The 21842-nt window shown below is 33.9% G+C and overlaps 1 protein-coding gene across 1 annotated transcript; it reads right to left on the bottom strand.

Annotated features, from left to right (window-relative positions):
- Window positions 1–18528: 18528 nt before the first annotated feature.
- LOC133299829 (cytochrome P450 86A22-like) lies at window positions 18529–21069 on the bottom strand. Its single transcript, XM_061499323.1, has 2 exons — window positions 21041–21069; window positions 18529–20669 (listed from the first exon to the last, which is right to left on the bottom strand). Exon 2 carries the CDS (start codon window positions 20572–20574, stop codon window positions 18964–18966), a length of 1611 nt encoding a protein of 536 aa, XP_061355307.1. The 5' UTR covers window positions 20575–20669; window positions 21041–21069; the 3' UTR covers window positions 18529–18963.
- Between the last annotated feature and the right edge of the window lie 773 nt (window positions 21070–21842).

The raw sequence follows: 21842 nt of genomic DNA, 5'->3' as shown, positions 1-21842 counted from the left end.
TTAATATACTATTTGTAATTACTGTGTAATTAAAAGATTAATCTGTGTGATTAATCATGATTTCTGTTGTTATGAAATCTTTAATTTTTTGAAAGAAGGATCTCACGAATTACTTTTTTCAGTAACCCCTGATACATTTGTCATTGCATTTGTCATACGGAAAAAATGTCAAACCTCGGTGTGCATAGAAAGTTTATATGCAGATATTCAAAAAAAAAAAAGAAAGTTTATATGCAACCTGTATCATGAATTACTCTTTGTTTTTCATTTTAAAAAAAAAAATGGTTATGATGATTATATATTGCTTTTGAAAAGCATTTTCATATTGATTTTGAAAAATATGATTATAATATTGGTTTTTCATATTGATTTTGAAAAATAATTTCTTGAGGTCGTGCCTTCATCATGCCTTGGTTGATATTGCTTTTCAATATAAATGTTGTGGTCATATACGATGTACCATTTCTATTATTTTTTTAATATCATTCCGCATTGTGTGCTTATCGTTTTTCATGATTCTATAGCATGAGTTATTTGGATGCACTGTTACGGTTTATATATTGGTTTGAAAGTGCATTTTTTGAAGCCATTTGTCTGGCATTCTCAATAGTCGTGTTTGTTCAATTACTTTGTTAGAATTTGACGTTTGCACTGTCAATTCTTTGAAAAAAAAAATTTGCATTGTTTACATTCGACCAAGTAACCGACTTGAATCAAACAGTTCATGTGATTATACCTGGAGCGTAGTTTTCATGTTGTCATAATCGCATCCTATCACATGCAGTGAATAAATTTTTTCACTTATATATTGAGTTTCTTAAATTATGGATGGCTATTGCCATGAGTGGACTGATAAGGGTTGCTTCATTCTTGAATAAGATTCGAACATAGTTCATGCATGGGCTCTACAACCCGAACATGTGGTCTGATGAATAGAATGAGATTTTATGCAATGTCATATGATGAGTTTTATTTAATATTATATGTGAATATGGTTACTTCACATCTCGATTTTTGTGTGATGAACACAAACCATATGTTATTTTGCATCGCAATAAATACTAGGATTGAACGTTTGCTTCCTTTGTGGATGGATGATTATAGTATGATGCATTGATCATGTTCTTGATATTGGCCATGGTTATGGAACTGTTCCTCATGGTATTTAAATTTGTCTTTTTATCATACGTTTAAATGCCTCACATGATTAATATTTTAAATTCTTTTGAATATGGAAATACAACTCGTGACATTGTGTCTGAATGCATTTTTAGTTTTTAATGGCATTTGAACCAATTAATGTCTTGTAGTTACAAATTAACTATTGTAACTGTGACTGAGATATTTCCTTTATGAACCGATGCAATGGTGCATCATGATTTGTATTCAAAACTTCCATTTTTATTACCCGTTAATGTGAAGGCAGCCTCGAATGCATTTATTATCATAATTGCGGTGGAATTTGATGTTATTTGATGGTATATATTGTGCTTAGTGAATTTGATCGCATCGGAGGCCATTAACTTACGGTTTATGTATATGAATACTTTATGACTAATTGCATTTATTGAGGTGTGGATTAAATGTAAAAATTAATTGTGTATTGCATGGAATTATATGCAATATGTGGTAACAATGGATATGAGAGTTTTATATCTAGTGAAATATTTGATACTATGTGAACTCAAAAGAGCTATCTTAGTGATGGCATGATCAAGGTCAATGGATAACTTTGAATATTGTAAATGACATGATAATTGTATATTATCTTATGGTTAAATTGGATTTATTATTTGATATATGCTAATGTTCAGTAAGAAAGTTAAAGGCATTAAGGAGCGATCGAGGGGAAGATTATAATGACCCTTCGAGGAGTTCAGTTTGGAGTGTGATATCATATAACAAATGATTGCTCCTTATGCTTCAAAATCCAATGGGATTGCTGAGAAAAAGACCCAGACATTAAATGATATGATCTTGTTGATGTCTGGTTTGTGGGGAAGAGTCATTTAATGACAAATTATATATAATCAGTAAAGTATCCCACAAGAAAATTAAGAACACCTCCTATGAAATATATGGAAAGGTAGGGAGCCTACCTTGAATTATCTTGAAGTGTGGGGGTGTTTGACAAAGAGCATACCATACGACATATGGAAAGGAAAGTTGCCATCCCTGAAACATTTTAGAGTGTGGGGGTGCTTGGCTAATGTTGCGGTTCCTAAACCCAAAAGGTTGAAAATCGGACCTAAAATCGTGGATTGTGTGTTCATCGGTTATGCACTTAATATTAGTGCTTATTGGTTTCTAGTTAGTAAATCTGATGTCTCAGATATACATATTAATACAGTTATTGAGTCAAGGGAAGTTACTTTCTTTTAGTATTTCCGTATAAGAAAATACATGAATCAAGTGGTAATAATGATGATCAGGTTGTGATACCTCAGGATGCTACAACTGATACTGATCCTGTAGAGGATGTAAAAGATGAACCTAGACGTAGCAAGAGGCAAAGGACCGCCACATCCTTTGGACCTGATTTATGACATATCTATTAGAAAATGAGCCTCGAACGTATAAGGAAGCTGTAACGTCCTCGGAAGGACCATTCTGGGAAGAGGCTATCAATAGTGAGATAGAGTCTATCTTGTCCAACCACACTTGGGAATTGGTAAATCTTCCTCCTGGCAATAAGCCTTTAGGAAGTAAGTGGGTGTTCAAAAGAAAAATGAAAGAGAATGACACTATTGATAAATATAAAGCAAGGCTTGTAGTAAAAGGCCATATGCAACGTGAAGGTCTCGATTATTTCGATACTTATTCATCTGTTACAAGGATCACATCCATCAGGTTGTTGATCGCGGTAGCTGCATTGAATGGATTAAAAGTACATCAAGTGGATGTTAAAACCGCTTTCTTAAACGGCGACCTGGAAGAAGAGATATATTTAGAACAACCTGAAGGTTTCGTTGTTCCAGGACAAGAACGGAAAGTTTGTCGCATAATAAAATCCCTTTACGAGTTAAAGCAAGCTCCAAAGCAATGGCATGCGAAATTTGACAATGTTATGTTATCAAATGGATTTCGAATCAATGAGTGTGACAAATGTGTCTATGTTCGAAATACTGAAAAAGGATTTGCCATTGTCTGTCTTTATGTAGACGACATGTTGATCATGGGTAGTAATAATCAAATGATTAAAGCTACTAAACAGTTACTTAATAGTAAGTTTGATATGAAAGATATGGGGATAGCAGACGTTATCCTAGGTATTAAAATTCATAGAACATCTGCAACGTTGGCCTTATCACAGGCTCACTATATAGCTAAGGTTCTTGAGAAATTCAAAAGTTTGAATATAACTTCTGTGAGGAACCCTATCAATTGTAATCTTAGTTTACTAAAGAACACTGGTAAAACTACAGCACAAAAGCTATATGCTCAAATGTTGGGAAGCCTGATGTATGTTATGAACTGCACCAGACCTGATATTGCCTATGCAGTAAGTCTGTTAAGTCGCTTTACTAGTAATCCAAATGAAAATCATTGGAAAGCTATGGTAAGAGTTTTGGGATACCTGAAGTATACTCAAAATTTTGCTTTGCATTACGAGAAATACCCCGAAGTTATAGAAGGGTATTGTGATGCAAATTGGATCACCGGCTCTAACGACACTAGATCCACAAGTGGATATGTGTTCACCATTGGTGGAGGTGCTGTGTCTTGGAAATCGTCCAAGCAGACCTGCATTGCAAGGTCAACCATGGAAGCAGAATTTATTGCTTTAGATAAAGCCGGTGAAGAAGCCGAATGGCTTCGTAATTTTATTGAGGATGTTCCTAATTGGCCAAGACCGGTCCCAGCCATATGCATACATTGTGATAGCCAAGCAGCTATTGGAAGGGCCAAGAACGTCATGTATAACGGTAAGTCCAGACACATACGTCGTAGACATGATACCGTAAGACAACTACTCTCCAATGGAATCACTTCAATTGACTATGTTAAGTCTAAGGAAAACATAGCGGATCCGTTAACCAAAGGGATTCCTAGAGAGTTAGTTGAAAATTTGTCGAAAGGAATGGGTTTAAGGCCTATCAATTGTTGAGCATTGCGGTAACTCTACCTAGAAGAGTGGAGATCCCATGAACTAGGTTCAAAGAGACAACTAAGTGATGGTCGACTGTTCAAACACTGTGGAGTTTTTAAACTCATACTCATTCCTAAGACAAGACAGTGTATTTATGAGGGTAAGCACTTAGGCTTTTAATGATTTCTTAATCGGTTGTGTTCAGATGATGTATAGTGAGTTACATCACAAGAAATCACCTATGTGAGTGTGAAGTGAGGGCCGCTTCTATGAGAATTTTACAAAGGCCGATTCTCTAAAACACTCGCAGAACCAGGCAGGTGTCCCACGGCCAAAATGGGCGCAACAAAGGACCAACAATGCTAGAGAAGCAATTGTGTGACTCCTATTGTCTAGGTATACACTAAAGGTTGACGGTTCAAGTCGACCTAGACCACCGATTGACCGAGTATATCCGATAGGTTTCCACTAGAGAAGGTTCAAAGGTAACTCCACCTATCTCGATGCAGTTGTTTCTCGTTGAGTAAATTACACTTTGCATTTATATTCTTATGCATTTTTGTCACGATGATTTGACTTCTTATCCATGTGGGGGATTGTTGGAGTTTATATATATAAAAATTGTGTAGACACTCTATTGGTTATGAATAATAAGTTTGGTAATGAAATGGTGTGTCTTTTCGTCGACAAACAGATGTATCTTTTCATCCTAAAGGATGTGTTGTTTCATCTGAACGGATGTGTTGTTTCATCCGAACAGATGTGTTGTTTCATCCTAATGGATGTGTTGTTTCATCCTAACAGACATGTTGTTTCATCCTTGAATGGGTGCCTTTTCGTGTTGAACGAATGTGTCTTTTCGTGTCCAACGGATGTGTTGTTTCGTCGTCGAATAGGTGCCTTTTGAAACGTGACCGGTCAGTGTCTATAAATAGACACTGACACCTTCATAAAATGGATCCAATTTTCTGCACTGAAACTCTGCCGGAATTTTTCTCCTTCCGGTTTTGCATATTCCTTTTCATACTCCGGTGTGATTTCCTCTGGCATTTTGTTGTGTTCGTTTGGGCTGTTGATTGGTAGTGCCACCATTCTTCAGACGAAATCCGTTCTATCCTGGGAGACAAGTGTCCATCAACCTTTGGCATCAGTGAGGGGGCAAATTGTCTTAAGGAGACACGTTCTGTGGGCTCGGATTTAATTCCTCTACTGCATACATTAATCTGTTCTGATTCTTTATACTCACTACAAGTAAGTCTGTTTTTAATATTTTTATAATTGCACAGTGACAATTCTGATCATCTACTCCCTTCTGGTTTATTCATGGGTTCAAACCTCTTAGTGATTTAATATCACTCACTATCTTCAATAACACACACAACCTTCTAACAACTTTTTTTTTTTGTTAAATCCTAACAACATAATTTGCTCCATGTTTGTACTGAGATTACAGTGTGATAATTGCTTCATTTTTTTAATTTCAAATATATTAAGTTTTGATTTCACTCCTTTTAATTTTTTCAATTCATTCCTTTAATATCTCAGAACTATTCTCTCTCTCTGTGATTTCTCTTGGTGAGAGCAAACACACCATCAAGAACCTTCTCCTTCTCCTCTCGTTGTTCTTCTCATTCTTTGATCATTGCTCGCCGACGCCACCAACTAGGAGAGCATCCAAGTGGAACGAAGCCAATCGAGCAACGGTCAAGCAGCTATTCACGTGCTTGCTGATCTAGCGAAGAATGGTAAATCGATGCGTCCAATCTCACTGCATGTACATGTTGCTGCATTCATTCAGATTGTGGTGGCTGTATCTTCTATTGTGTAACTATCTGGTAGATGTCCTCATGAATGAACTGAGTGGTGTCTGTGTTTGCATAGAAAATGATCATAATTGTTGAAAGAGGGGCAATTTTTGCTCTGATTAGCATCTTCAAGCGACGCCATTGATCATGTTGAGAAGACATTGTCATTTGAGCACAAGATTGAGAAAGGGAGCGCTTTCGTACTAGGACTTCTTGCCATCAAGGTAATTTAGTTTTTCTATTATTGTTATTTTGGAATTATTATGTATTTTATACCTTGTATTTTGTTTCTTTTTTTTTGGAATTTTTAATATGTTCTTAGTGTTTTGCAGGTTCTAAATTATATTATGATGTTCATATGATTGTGCAAACTGAGATTAAGATTATATTTCGATACCAATTTTTTTTGTAATATTTTAGGTGGAAGATTTATTTTATGTTAAATTTGCTTCTTGTGGAAGATTTCATTTTTTTCTCAAATCTGGTTATGACGTCTCTCTGGAGGCTTATTAGTAATTAGGTAATTATTAACGATTAAATATTCTTCATTGTTGTCTCCAAACTAATTCATGAGAAAAACTATTTGTACGGGAGTTAGTTTGGTACCTATCTAGACTTATCCACTTTCTTTGTATGAAATGTCCCCATTGCTAAATTTCTTTCAGTGCAATTATTGTGTCTGTGACTTTATGGATGTGTCTATGTAGACACTTATCTATTATAATTATTACTTTTAAGAGAACTTTCATTCCTCGCATCTTTTTTCTATTTGTCTGCTTATTACAAATGTGTTTTCCATATGGGCAAAGTGATTGTAGAAGTTTCTTACTTATCATTTTGTAATTTTTAGATATATTTTATTCCTTGCTTCTTTAATTTGCTTGTCTGCTCATTTTTTCTCTTTTCATATTGGATGAGATGATTGTAGAGAACTTTTTCCTCATGGTTCTGTAAATAGATGCTTCCTTTGCACATGAAGGAATCTTATTTTATTCCTGCTTTTTGTAAAATATGATACATGTGACATTTCTCCAAGAAGGATTTGCCGAGACTCGTCGGCTTTGACTCAAAAGTGGACAGAGCAGGTTGTTTTTAAATCTTTATCTTGGTTGAGTAGCAATTCTCTTTAAATATGACTTGGATTATTTACACCGATTTTAAATTATGTAGATAGTATGACATGCGTCTCCATCTGATGAAACTAGAATGCTTGTCGTAGACTCTGTGGTAAGAAAATTGTTGTGTTGAATTTTAATTTTTTTATTGATATTCTATTTTGGAAACTTCAAAAATGGAGACTTTCATCGTCTGTGTACTTTTGTGGTTGATATTAGGTGTAGGAAAAGCTTTTCTACTCTTTTTACTAGAGCTTGACTTCATGAAATTCATTGCAGGTCATTACTTCATATGTGAAAGAATATATTGAAAGACCAAAGGTATTGTTCTCTGTTGGGGAGTACAGGGATTCTTGCAACTACAATATGGTTCTACTTTGGACTATAACCAAGGTACAGTTCTTAAATATATATATATATATATATATATATATATATATATATATATTCATTAAATATATTAATACTTTATTGACACTACAAAATTATTGTTGCATGTAAACAAACAGTGAGCAGAGTACCTACCCTGACTATTATTTTCGCATTACAAATAGTGAGCACAAGATTGAGCTCAAAGAAAAAAAATTCAAGTGCATGTCCAAGATATCTCTCACATCATCATTTCATTTTATTTATGTGCTTGTATATTGCCTAGTTTTGATCATCGCATGCACAAAACACCAGGACGTATGAAACTGCATATATATAATTTTTCTTTATCATGGTTTATTTAGTTGTCAAGATAGTTCTGAGCAGTTATCTAATTTGTTTAACCCCAAGTTTTTTGGATCCTCAATTAAAACATGTTTTTGTTCAGGGTTTACGAGTTATATATATAGAACAAGAGAATTAGAGGAGCAACAAGCTAAAAGGTATATGAGTTTTGCATTTTAAAAGTTTTATCTCTTTTCAATAAAATGTCTTTATTGGGTAGGTAACTTTCATAAACTATTATTATAGGTATATGTCATAATCATTCATCAGTAGTGACCGATATGTTGTTCTTAGCATTGGATGAGAAGGATGAACAGGAATTGTAAGTATTAAGTAATAATTGTATTCCTTTAAAGTGTCATATATGAGCACTAAACTGGTAACTGTAAGTAAAGTATTCCTTCCTTACTTCTACAAAGTAAGGGAGGTCAAAATTTTCAATATTTTCCATTTGCAGTCTTTGTTGTTATGAAAATAGATACCTCTGCCCATCTTCCTTTTCACGACAGTTCCTATTTTCATTCTGCTTATGCTTTACACTTGGTAAAATAGAAATAATCTACATATGATTTGAAGAGCAATGCACATAGCTAAATTCTGGAAAAATTATATATTTTTTGTTTTTGAAGTCTTAAATTAATTATCTTTGGTTGTTGCTGAAGTCTCAAATTTCTATCTTTTCTTCCCCTTTTTGATACCTAATCTAGGAGTAATGATGAATTGCTCACCCCCTCCAGCAAAAAGGCTTTTCAAGCATGCTTTTTTGATTCATGTTATGAAGGTCTGTTTATTACTTCCCTTTTTTCCTCGCATTGGTTATCACTCAATCACCCATTTTATGACCTTATCCTAAAGTTATGATCCGGGGCATATAATGTTTCTTTGTCACATCCATATATTTTTTATAGGTCAAACCTGAGAGAATAAATCTTATAATTGGTTCTGGTGGGAAAAAAGTAAAGAGCATTATTGAGGAATCTGGAGTAGAGGCTATCGATACAGATGATAATGCCACTGTACGAGAACAATCTGCTTATCTACATGCTTTTTTGTGATTATTATGGTTACTGTTCTATGAGTATACAATCAATAACTCTTTTTGTGGCTTTCGCAGGTGAAAATATTTGCAAAAGATTTGTCTAGTTTAGAGAGGTCTAAAGCTATAATTAGTAATTTGACAATGGTTTCAACTGTCAGTGATATATATAGGTACTTATCTTGTTTTTCTGCTTATATTGGTCTGTTGCTTGCATTGACTCAATAATGAGTTGTCATCCTGTGCCAGGTTATTACTTTCCTTGAGCATTGTTTGGTCCAAGTGAGTTGACTCCACTTTACCAATATTGTGTTCTTCAAATTGAGCTTCAACTTTATTTTCTTTATCACTTGTAGTCTCTATATATAATTGCATAACATTGAGATATGTCTTCATCCTTGTGATTTTCATCTGAAGCTGTTTCCCAGTTTTGGCCTGATTTTCCCTTGAACTGTACAATGGATGATAATTTAGTTTCTTTGAATAAAAGATAGGACAAGAATATTGTAAGTATTAAGTAATAAAATAGTTGGGCAGTGTCGTGAGCTAGTTTCTAATAAACTCTCTCAAATCAATCTAAGCCTTAGATGGTTGTATTAGCTAGCATTACAAACAAATTTTAGGAAACTAGTCCAAGCTAATTTACTTGATCCAAACACATTTTGCTGGGTACGTCGTTAGTCTCGTAGCTTTTGTTTTGATTTTTTTTGGCCAGTTTATGGGTATTTTAAAAGTATGCCGACCTATTGCCTGAATTTTGTAATTTTTACCTAAGAAGAGAGACTGATAAAAGTTGCATCCAATATATCATGATTTTTTTCCATGGAAGAAAACTTTTATAATTTCATTGTGTCTCCTGATTCTTGAACACCATGGGACTTGCATATTCTATCCTCCGTAGGGGTGGCAATTCGTGTTTATGGGTCGGGTTCGGGTCGACCTGTGTCTGACACGAACACGAATAAACTCAACCCGAACACGACACGATTAACAAATCGTGTTATAAAACTCAACCCGCACACGACCCATGTATAAACGGGTTGACACGATATAACCCGAATTTGAGGGCAACCTGTATTGACACGACACGACACGACACGACCCGACCCAACACGACCCGACCCGACACGAGTAAACACAAAGTGATATTAATTCAAATCATATTAAATCTGTTTAATCTAATTCAAATTAAAATAACTTGCATTGAACTGAATATCAAAACATAATTAAATGCAACCTACAACAAATGTTTCATTCTTACAACAAATGTCTCATAATTAAATCCAGAATACACATTAAGATTACAAATGTCTCATAATTAACTGATTGAAAATTTGAAATATAAAAGTCATTGAACAACTGAGTAACTATTTTGAGCGCCATGATCAGTTATTGAATGTAGACTCAATTGTTCCATGATATCTTCTGTCAATTCTTCCAAAGCTATTGTTGATTGCTCTATAAAAATAAAAATCAAATGAGTTAATTAAAATCCTTAAAATGAACAGATAATGAATAAGTGATCGATAATGTATATTACCTTGCTCTCCATACAACCAATCTCTAGTGCAAATCAATGCTTCAACTATGTCAGGTTTGAGTGCACTTCGATATTGATCAAGTACTCTTCCTCCAACACTAAAAGCACTTTCCGAAGCAACACTAGAAATAGGAATCCCAAAAATATCTCTTGCCATTGCAGCAACTTCTGGATACCTAAATTGATTAGCCTTCCAATATGATAACACATCCAAGCTAATATTTCTTCTGTCAATCCTTGGATCCTCTAAATATAATTCAAGCTGAGTCTTTTGTGGCACAATCACTTCATGAAAAGTATCAAATTCCTAAAAATATTATAAAATCAATAAATATACAAAAGAATAGAAACAATTACAAGAAATAATTAAGTTAACTTACACTCAAAACATCTCTAGATGTAGTAGAAAATGAGGTTTCATCAATTGTCTCACTTCCACCATCTCCAGCCCTTCTTGTTGAAGAAATAGATGAATAGTTTCTGATTCCATCATTTGCATACTCATTAAACAAGGAAACCAATTTGTCTTTCACCTTTGTTGATTTGTTCATCTCATCATCACCATACAACTTATTGTAGCACCAATCAACAAAACTCATCTTATATCTAGGATCCAAAATGACAGCTATGGCTAAAATCATACTAAATTCAGACCAATATTTGTCAAATTTAGTGAACATCTTTTCAGCCATATTCACAATATAAGCATCATCACTTTTCAATCCTTTTTGTAATGTCAGATGTGCAGTAAAAACATAAGGAAAGTAAAGATTTGCAGTTGGATGCTTGGTTTTAGAGAAGACACAAGTAATATCATAAAATACATGCAAGAACTCGTTGATCTTTTCAATCTTGTCTCATTCATCTCTAGATGGACAATATTTGTAGTTGTAATCACTTAACTCAAGGTGCATGAAGGCACGTTTATAGAAGAGTGCACTATCAAGCATGAGAAAAGTAAAATTCCATCTTGTTGGAACATCTTGCCTGAAACCTCTCCTAGATGCAAGAGAACTTTGAGCAACACACTGCAAAAACTTTTGTTTCCTTGCTTGTGACCACTTCACATACTTAACACTTTCCCTAACTTTCACAATAGATTCATCAACCTCTTTCAATCCTTCTTGAACTATCAAATTTAATATGTGAGCACAACATCTCACGTGAAAAAACTCACCATTGCATAAAAGTCCACCTCTAATCAACAATTGATCTCTCAAAAATTGAACACAAACATCATTTGCAGAAGCATTATCTAATGTAATTGAAAAAATCTTCCCATCTAACCCCCAATCCTTCAAAAAGGTGTGGATTTTTTCAGCCAATGAGATTCCAGTATGTGGAGGTGGCATAAACCCAAAATTTAGAACTCTTTTATGCAAATGCCAACTCTTGTCAACAAAATGTGCAGTCAAACATATAAATCCATCAGTGTTTAAAGAAGTCCATAAATCAGATGTTAAACTAACTCTACTGGGATTCTCCTTTAACATATTCAAGCATCTATATTTCTCCCTTTTATGCAACTTAACACAATCAGCCTTCACTGTGTTTCTAGTTACAATATTCAATTCTGCATGCAAATATAGAAGAAGAGCTCTAATGCCTTGCCATTCAGTAAATTGAAATGGAAAATCATGCATAATAATGGCAGCTATCAATAACTCCCTAAATTTCTCATGGTCAAATTTAGGGTCTAAACTTAAGGAGCTATTTTGATTTGAAAGCATCATCTGCCCAACATCTCTAGTGTCTCTTCTCACACATCCATCCAAATGTCGTTTTAAATTACCAGTGTCATATTTACTATCAGCCATGTATAATTGATCACAATACTTACATTTGGCTTGAATTTTACATCCATCCTTATTTATTGGAATGCGCTCGAAGTGTTGCCAAACCTTGGATACTAACTTTCTCGGTTTCTTTTTTGGCACGTTTGCGTCTGCTGACCCAGCTGTATTATCACCCTCAACATTTGCATCTTGAACATCAACCTCATGATCCATCATTTCAGTGCTGTTTTATGATTCAAAATCCATCTACCTGTAAAAAGGAGAAGTTAGAATATCTATTCTACAAATGAGAAAGCAAAATTCAGAATTTATTAATTTTGCAAAGTGTTAAGTAAACTAATAAGTTCAGTTTATTAATGATGCAAATGATGCAAGCATGAGATTAGACTTTTATTTACTCATGCATGCTATAATTATATTCAAAAGAAACAAAATCCTACCACAATGGAGCTCCTTTTACAATATAATGCATCTTCTCTAGTTTTCTCTTCAAATTTCACACCCACCCCATTGTAAAAATGAATTTTTGATCAAATATATTAACCTAATTAAATTCAAATAATCGAAGAAGAAGGATCACAATACCAAAATCCAGAAATGAAAAAAAAAAATTATAGGACCAATAAATCAAAATTATCGTGCAAAAAAGTTAAATTAACCCCACACACAAAAAAAATTGCAAATCAACGACTTGGGATACAACAGCGCAATACAATGACCAGAAACTAAATCATATCAATTCGAAAAATATAAATCATTACAAGAAAAAATAGCAACAAAAATAGAGATAGAAAAACACACTTGTTTTGTCTCTTCAAGCTACATTAATCAATTTCTCAAAACACACGTTTAAAAGTCATTGGCAATTGCTTGACACAAACAAGGATAGCTTCTCCTTACCTTTAATTAATTAGTATCCAGTTGAAGCTTACAGATCATAGATATACAAGGCATTTGGCCCTCCCTGGGGTTGCCAAAATCTTAAACAAACCAACAATATATAACATAACAGTAACACACACCACTGAACATTATTTATAACATTTGGTCGATAACCAATAGGGCACAGGCAAGCACATGAAAACGACTATTAGACTAATTATTGGCTGTATTAAAGAAACACCGACATTAGCTCAGAAATATTTTAAAAAAAACCTCACATACCGTTGCTGGTTGGAGAAGACAACCCACTACCAAGTTGAATATGTCGTTGTATCCAAATAATTTAACAAAACAACTATTAGACTAATTATTGGCCAAAGAGATTTCGTTAAAATGAAAAGAAAATGAAGGAACGGTATAGTGTGGGGAGAGCTGCAAGTGGAGAGGGGAAGAAATGAAGTCTTACCGAGGAGAGGGGAAAATGCAAGCGAACGGTCGTCGGTATTGTTGTACTAAAAAATGGCCAGAGAGCTGCGGCGCTGGAGCTTGGAGCCTTGGAGTAAATTGAAACCTAGGTATTTTTTTCCTTTTATATCATGGTTTACGGGTCAAAGCGGGTTCACGGGTTAACCCGTAACCCGACACGATTTTTTCGTGTTATTTTTTTTCCAACCCGAACACGACCCATTTATTAAACGGGTTGACCCATACACGAAAATTTCGTGTCGGGTCCGGGTCGGGACACAAATTGCCACCCCTAATCCTCCGTATCTGGTAAAAATGAAGCACTAGAAAAAAAACCTTTGGATGAACGTATTAAATGGAATTTTGAAGTAAACATTTCTTTCCAATTACTTGTTACAACATATTACTTGCATTAAGGTGTTTTGTGATTTTTAACATATATGTTTCCTCTATTATCATGCAGGATTTATGTTTTAACTTAATGAGCTTGCATTTCATTGGAACCTCTAGTTGGATGGCTTAAGTTATTCAGAAAGATTGACATATGATTTATATTTTAATTTGCCTTAAGTTATTCTTAGTTGCACATATTTTTTTGATGCAAGTGCAGATTCTCATTGTTATATTTTAATTTGCATCTCCCTTATTATATATGGTTATTAGGTTAGTAATAAAATTTATCATACCATTTTCCTGTATTTATTTGTGTGTATATAATTTATTTTTTAATTGAGAAAAGTATTTTTTTTATATTATTTTGGAGGATAATAATATAAATAATAAAAATTGATGTATTGAAATTACACATGATTTTCATTTATTTATTTATGTTTTAATTTATAATTTCATGAGATTAATACTAGAATTATTTATTTTTTATCTGATTATAAAAATGCTATTAATGTTTTATTTTTACTCTTAAAATTATATCGGCATTTAAATCGTCGATTTTTGTAAATCTTAAAAGGAATCTAACGGCGCTTATACCGCCGGTTTTGGAAACCGACTTTGAATAACACTGATAAGTATAGCGGCCCCATTTCCTACGTCAATTATGATAATCGACAGAGTAAAATTTGTTGGCTGTTTAAACCGCCACTGAATACCAAATTAACCGCTATCGTATTAAGATTAGTATCCTTGATGGATATCTAACCGTAATCATTACTGATTCAAATCTTGGATTGCCTCTTATTGGGCTTATCACTTAATGGGCCCCTTATATGGGTCCATAAGGAAGAATATTTTAATTTAATTAAAACATAATTTTAAACTACTTATTTTTAGTTTTCAAATATTCAAGAAATTCAGAATTAATAAATACTAGAAAATTGATTTTAAGTTTTCATAAAAGACATAGCTAGGACTTAACTTCCCCAATGGTTTTCAAACTAGTTTACCTATTCTTATAATTACATTCAAGATCCAGTTATTAACAGTTCTTTCTATATTCGATTAAACCTCAATCCCTTGGTAATCCAATCCTTTACTCCACTCAAAAGCCTAATCCCTTAGTATTTTTTCACAAAGTAAGCATTAACGCAAGAACATACAGTTATAGAATTCATAAGTCTAACTCTAGATCGTACAAATTCTAGCAATCAACCAATCAGAATCATACACCAACATCCTTGTTGTCATGTACGACTCATATGTTTATCTACGATGATCAAGTCATAAATAAAACTAACTAAGCATAAATAACATATTGAATGCATAACTTCAAATCAAGAAGGTAAATAGTAAGAAAGGCAAACAACGTTCAAGAAACCATTGGTTTCATCTTGCCATAACTACTTAAAGAAAACTAGCCTAACATATTCAAGAAAACTAAAGAAAGAGATAAAAAGAAACTATAATTCATAAAAGAAACATAAAACTCGGTCTCCACGGTGAAGCTTTGATCATTTCTCCGCTCTTCAGGTTCAGAACGAAGCTTTTCCCTTTCCTAAGCCGCGGCCATCATGAGCTCTGATGTCCTCCGTCTTCCGAATTAAATAGAACAAGCCCTAATGTGTCCTTTTAAATAAATAAATTGGGCTTTTTAATATTTGGATCAGCTCGCTGAATAAGAATTAATATTGATTAATTCTTTATTTTTCTTGATCTTTATCCTTTGCAACTGTCTTTATCCCTTAGAATTGGTGATTTGTTAATTACTTTAAACCTGAAACAATATGAAAAGGGATTAGAATCTTATCCAGTTGTTGGTATTTTAATATCTTATAGATTTTATTAACTAACACTATATTTTTAATCATATTAATTATTATTTGAACTATATTTGACATTAAAAACATAGTGTCTTTGACACTTATGAATTAGTTACTTTAAATCATAAATAAAATATTGGCAATGATGCAATATGCTTAATTTCATTTTAAAAAAAGAATTATATTTACTCACTCATATATCACATAATCCCACTCAACAAGATGGAAAATCATGATGACAATAAAAGCCAAAAAATAAAGACAATTAATTACTTAAATCATCACCTAAAGATTTTAAAACATTATTACAAGATTCAGTTTTTGTTGAATTTTTTGTTTCATCCACGACACCAAAAGATTAAAATTGCAATTTGCAAGCCTTATTCAATTAAGGCACCTTCATATAAGCAATTTTTTTTTTTTTTTTTATAAATTCATATAAGCAATTTGATACCAAAACTTGGCGGAGGAGGGAAAAGAATTGGCGGAGATGGAATTTAGGATTAGGAAAAAAGTATTTATTAAGTGAGAAAAGAAAAGATTAGAATGAATTAGAGAAGTTAAAAAATCATAAGATATTTTTTTTTAAATAATAAGATATTATGTTATTAAAAATGATAAGATATTATTTATTAAAAAATAAAGACTAACCTTAGAGTCTTATAGGTCATATCTTCTAAAATAAGCTTGTATTTGATTTCTAAAGAAGTCTTTTAATAAGTTCAAGCCTGTATTATTTTTAAAATGAGTCAGTCCAAGCTAGTATAAAATTAGGTCAGGTTAAAGGCCTCTAACAAGTCACCTAACTCATTTATACTTTAAATGACATCAGATTTGTAAATAAATTTTTTACTTATATGGTCCACCAAAAACAAATTTTTTTTAATTTATATGGCTATTGTTTTAAAGAAAAAGTTATCATTTTACCCCTGTTCTAAATCTATACCGCCAAATAATTGTTATGAAACAGGGAAAGTGACTTCAATTTTGCAAGATGCTGATGCATGGTTATTATTTGCTTAATTTTGTGAGAATGAATCATCTCATGTGAAAAAATGATAATGTGATCATATTATTTGATTATAATCACTCATTAATAATGAGATAAGAGAGAGAAAAATATATAATTTTTGAATAAATAGTTGCATGGTTGTTAAAATCTCAATTTATTACTACAATTTTATGTTTTTATGATTTTTTTATCAAAATAATTTTACCAATATTTCAAATGCTTTTATTTTTTTATGATTTTTTTATACCATGATCTTATATTTTATGATTTTTTAGCCTCCTTCTAATTTTACTTAAAATTAAGGTTGTTAAAAACTTTAAATAATTATAATCAAATAATATTATCACATAACCACTCTATCACGTAAAAATTCCAAATCCAAATTTTGTGAATTGCCTGTAGATATCCTCAATTCGAGGGTAATAAATTTCTTTGTATGAAGATCACTTACCGTATTTATTGTCCCATTACTTGAAAAAGGATACTACTCCAGAATCACATCGAAGTCATTATCGTCCATTAAAATATTTTATTCTGAATCACTATATCAGGCAAATTCCAATATCATCCCAAGTATCTTAAGAGATCCGATTCCCTAAAACCAAATAATTTGTTGCCACACTTTCTTGAGACTAACCATCAGTTATGGTAAGTTTAATTTCTGCTTTCTGTGCGGTCAATTTTAAGCTTTTAAACATGCTGTAAAAAGATTACACTAGTTTAGATTTTGGCTTAAATAAGTTAATTTTACGTAAAAAAAAATTGTGACTTGATCGATTAGTTTGTGTAAATCAAAATTATAAGTTTCAGCTTATTTATATTTAAAATATAAAAGTATTGCCTAGATTTATTAGACTGTTTAAATATATTAAACATTTAATAATTAAAAAATAACTAAAATAGTATTATTTTATTATTCAGAACGATTAAAATAATAATTTTTTATTTTATTTAAAATAAATAATATGATATAGGCCAGCTCGTAAGTTTATGGTTCGATACGTATAAAAAAATCTATGACCTACTTTTTAAATAGGTTAAATCTAATCTAATATAAACTAGACCATAAGTTTCAATATGTCGGCCTAATCTGCTTACATTCCTACCCATAAATTTTGGAATGTGCTGGATATAATTATTTCTTCAGTAATCTTGTTTTAATCAAGATATACTATATAAATCATGCTTCCGAGAATCTCTGTTATTGAACCATGTCCAAATCGTAAGAGTAATCAATAATTAACTCCGTTGTACCATTTCAAAAGAGATCGAGGTCATGTACTTTCTACTATAAGTTAATTTGGCCACGCAGGCACTGTTAAGTCTTAATTAAATAAAGGTTCAAAGTACGCAATTAGAAGCACCAATTTACATGACTAAAAGATGGTCAAATTTATGAGACAAGTAGCAAACCAATGGACAAGATACCCTCCTTCGTAGTTCGTACGCATCAAGAGATGAATACAAATATATTCTGCGCGAGACGGGATAAATACTTATTAAATTAAATTTAAACGTATTTGTTTTATAGAAGGAGATCTAATTGACACCCCAACATGGAGGATATATATATATATATATATATATATATATATATATATATAAATGGAAAATAGACAACTAAAAGAACTTAACTTCGGGGAGAAAAGAACAAAACGAAACCAGATAGGAAAAATATTAAATGTAAAGCGTACCGTCTTTCTACCAAATTTAAGTATATATACAAGCCATGTGCGAGTGCGACACGCATCATTATTGTTGAGCAATAATATATATAAAAAGCAAAGATGTGCAAATCTAAGTCTGGAAATTAGGCAATTAAGAATGTGATTTATATACATGTACACTAAAACTAGAAACCCAAATTACAGTCATCCAAAACAGAAAAAGAAAAAAAAAAGAAACCCAAATTACAAAACTATACATATAGCCAGGAAAGCCTTTATTGGTAGCACCAAACAGTTGCCGTAGTACTTACTTACGAAGGCACCGTCATGAAAAATTTCAGCACAAAGATAATCTCCAGCATTACTATTTATTTAACTTCAAGAGAATATATAGTATACATAATATCAAATAAGAAATTTTAGAGTAAATTCTATTTATACAAAATGTGTAAATTAAAATAAAAGAAATGACACACCATCATTTAATATTAAATAACTATATAAACTTTATGTAATACATAATCATTTTTATGATTTATAATTATTTAACTACACACCATCATGTGATTAATTTTATATTACGCAAATTTTGCGTAAATCAAAAAAACCCCTTTTGAGCAAGCTTCATTTATGCCATTATAACTGGAGATTCTTTACGGCAGGAGTCACCCTTGTTTGTTATCTTTTCCATCACCGGCCTGAGATCCCTGGGGTGCACATTCACCCTCAGCCCGTACTTCATGAACAGTGTCAGCGACATCTTCTGCTCCACACGGTGTCCAGGAGCCACCGTGAGGCGGTGGCGCAGCAGCACCGCGGCGGCGATGGACTTCATCTGCAGATAGGCCAAGTCCTTTCCCAAGCAAATCCTGGGTCCCGCATTGAACGCAACAAACTTGTAAGAATCTTGCAGCTGAATCCTGTCGCCGTCGGCGGAGAGCCACCGCTCCGGCTTGAACTCAAGGCAGTCCTCGCCCCAAATGAACTTCATCCTCCCAACCGAGTAAATGGAATACGTCACAGACGAACCCGCCGGAACGAAAGTCCCGCTTGGCAAAACGTCGTCGTTCACCACGTGCTTGGAGTCCTCCGGCACCGACGGGTAAAGCCGAAGCGTCTCCGACAGCGCCGCCCTGAGGTACACCAAGCGATCAACCTCCTCGAAAACCAGAGGCTCCTCCATCCACTTGGAGACATCATCGCCACGTGTCTCCTTGAGAACGGTGCAGAGCTCGATCAGGATTTTTTCCTCCACCCTAGGGTTTTGGGTGCAGAGCCAGAAGAACCAGCTAAGCGCCACTGATGACGTGTCCCGTCCAGCGAGTATGAAGTTGAGTGCCACGTGTTGGAGGAACTCGTCCGAGTAGGATTCTTTTTTCTTCATGAATCGTGAGAGCAAGTCGTCGTGGAGGGCCCCACTGCCAGTCTGTTGTTTGTTCTGCAATTCAAGTTTTCGGTCGTTGATGATGTTGGAGAGGTAGTGGTCGATGTGTGCGAGGCTTTGGCACAGGCTCACTTCCATTCCAAGCCCAAGCCACTTCTTTACTTTCCACACGATTTCGGGCAAAATGAAGCGCTGTAGTGTGGCTTCGGTGGCGCGGTCAAAAGACACGGCGAAGCCGTTCTCGGGAAGACCCACGGCGAGAGTCTGTGGGTCCTTACCGAAAGCCAGGCCGCATATGTTGTCGAAAGTGAGCCGAAGCAGGAGGTCTTGGAGATCGACTGGCTTATTGTCTTCCTGAGCCGCGGCTAAGATTGGACAGAACCTGTGCTTGATGGCTCGGCTCACCCAGCGCGCCATGGCTTGGCGCAGGGTTCGTGTGGTGAATTCCAGTGCGGCTGTCTTACGCTGGAACAGCCACGTGTCTCCGTCCGAGTTGAAGATTCCTTCGCCGAGCAAGTCGTGAAACACGGCCTGCCACGTGGGGCCTTTTGGGTAATTGTCAAAGCGCAGCTTGAGGATGTGCTCGAGATTCTTGGGGTCGCACGTGACGGTCACGAGACATTCTTTCCTGGCGAGGAAGGGTATGGCGCAGATGCAGGTTTGGTACGTGCCTCCACACGCGCGGAGGTTGTCAGCGATCCAGTCGTGCATGCGATTAGCGTGCTGGATGAGACCCGGGAGGCTACCCAATAGGGGCCAGACACGTGGACCTTTGAGTGAACGAGTGATGATTGAGAACCATATTAAATAGGCTGCTATTGCTGATAGCACCATTAAAGCCGTTGCTGTATCCATGTGCTTGAAGGACCCAAATGTACCTTTATTAGTTGCACCTTCCAACACCGGAAAATTAACTCCTCTTCTCACCCTCTTTCACCGTAGAGAGAGGCCTGGTAAGGAAAATGGAGTATAAAGTTGAATGTAGCAGCTTTAAAATTGAAAATTTGCTTATTAAAACAGTAAAATCAACACTGAGCATACACAGAAAAAATAAATAAATAAAACACTGACCAAATAATGAAGTGTGTTAAAAGAAAAGAAAAAAAGAGCTGGATATGATTCTGATGAATGAGATCTGTTTGCATGCAAACAATGTGTGTTGAAACTTAATTAAAAGTTAGAATTGTAGAAGAAGCAATGCAAGAGGAAGAAGACAAGCAAGTAGTTTATTATTAAGAGATAAGGTACGTACTGAGAGAGAGAGAGAGAGAGAGAGAGAGAGAGAGAGAGAGAGAGAGAGAGAGAGAGAGGGGTAACGAACCTTATTGTGAGTTGTATGTGAGGGGAAGCTAAGAGAGAAAAAAAGTGATTTATAGAAGAAAAATGGTGAAACAGAAAGTGGGACAATTATGAAGGAGTAAAGATGGTAGGTGTTGTTGAAATTTTCAATGATTTAAGTTTCATTTTCTTCTTTCGTAAGTTGATTACTAAGTTTCGAATCCACCCTCTTTAATGCCCGCGGAGGTCGTTGGGTGTAATAAGGTAAATTGAAACACACCCGCATCCTTAATGTGAAAGGTGTGTATAGAATTTTAAAAACTAACTTGTGAGGTACAAATTCTTTAAAATAAATGTGTATGATAATGAAATTTTTATTTTATAAATAAACATTTAATGTATACTCAAATTAATTTATTTTACTTTGAGAAAAAAGTACAATCGAAATACTTTCAAAATAAGATTTGATTAAAAGTATTAAATATATTTCTCATTAAGAGATTAACATTTAAGACTTCATAATTATATTATTTGATCTTTCTTTTTTTGGTAAAAATTATTTGATCTTTTAAAGTTGTTCTTAACAATATTTGTATGAATACTTTTTAACTCTACATTCATAATTTAAATGAAAAGCCATTATATTTATTTTGACATATTGATTGAATTTTTTTTATAAGGTAACAAATTTTTACAATTGTTACTCTATTTTTTTCATTTTACAGAATATTTTTTCTTTGTTATATTTGTCTCTAATCACTTCTTTGAGGAGAGTCGGGCCCCTGAGTAGTCGAGGTTTAGTGACAGTTAAAACTTAAAACTACTCATCACCTCTATACAATGAT

The sequence above is a fragment of the Gastrolobium bilobum genome, unplaced genomic scaffold (genome assembly GCF_033153095.1).
Source record: "Gastrolobium bilobum isolate Gb01-03AN ecotype WA unplaced genomic scaffold, APGP_CSIRO_Gbil_v1 utg16950, whole genome shotgun sequence".
In the NCBI taxonomy this organism is placed as follows: domain Eukaryota; kingdom Viridiplantae; phylum Streptophyta; class Magnoliopsida; order Fabales; family Fabaceae; genus Gastrolobium; species Gastrolobium bilobum.
The sequence above is the reverse complement of the archived record's forward strand: the minus strand, read 5'-3'. Positions and strand labels throughout refer to the sequence as shown.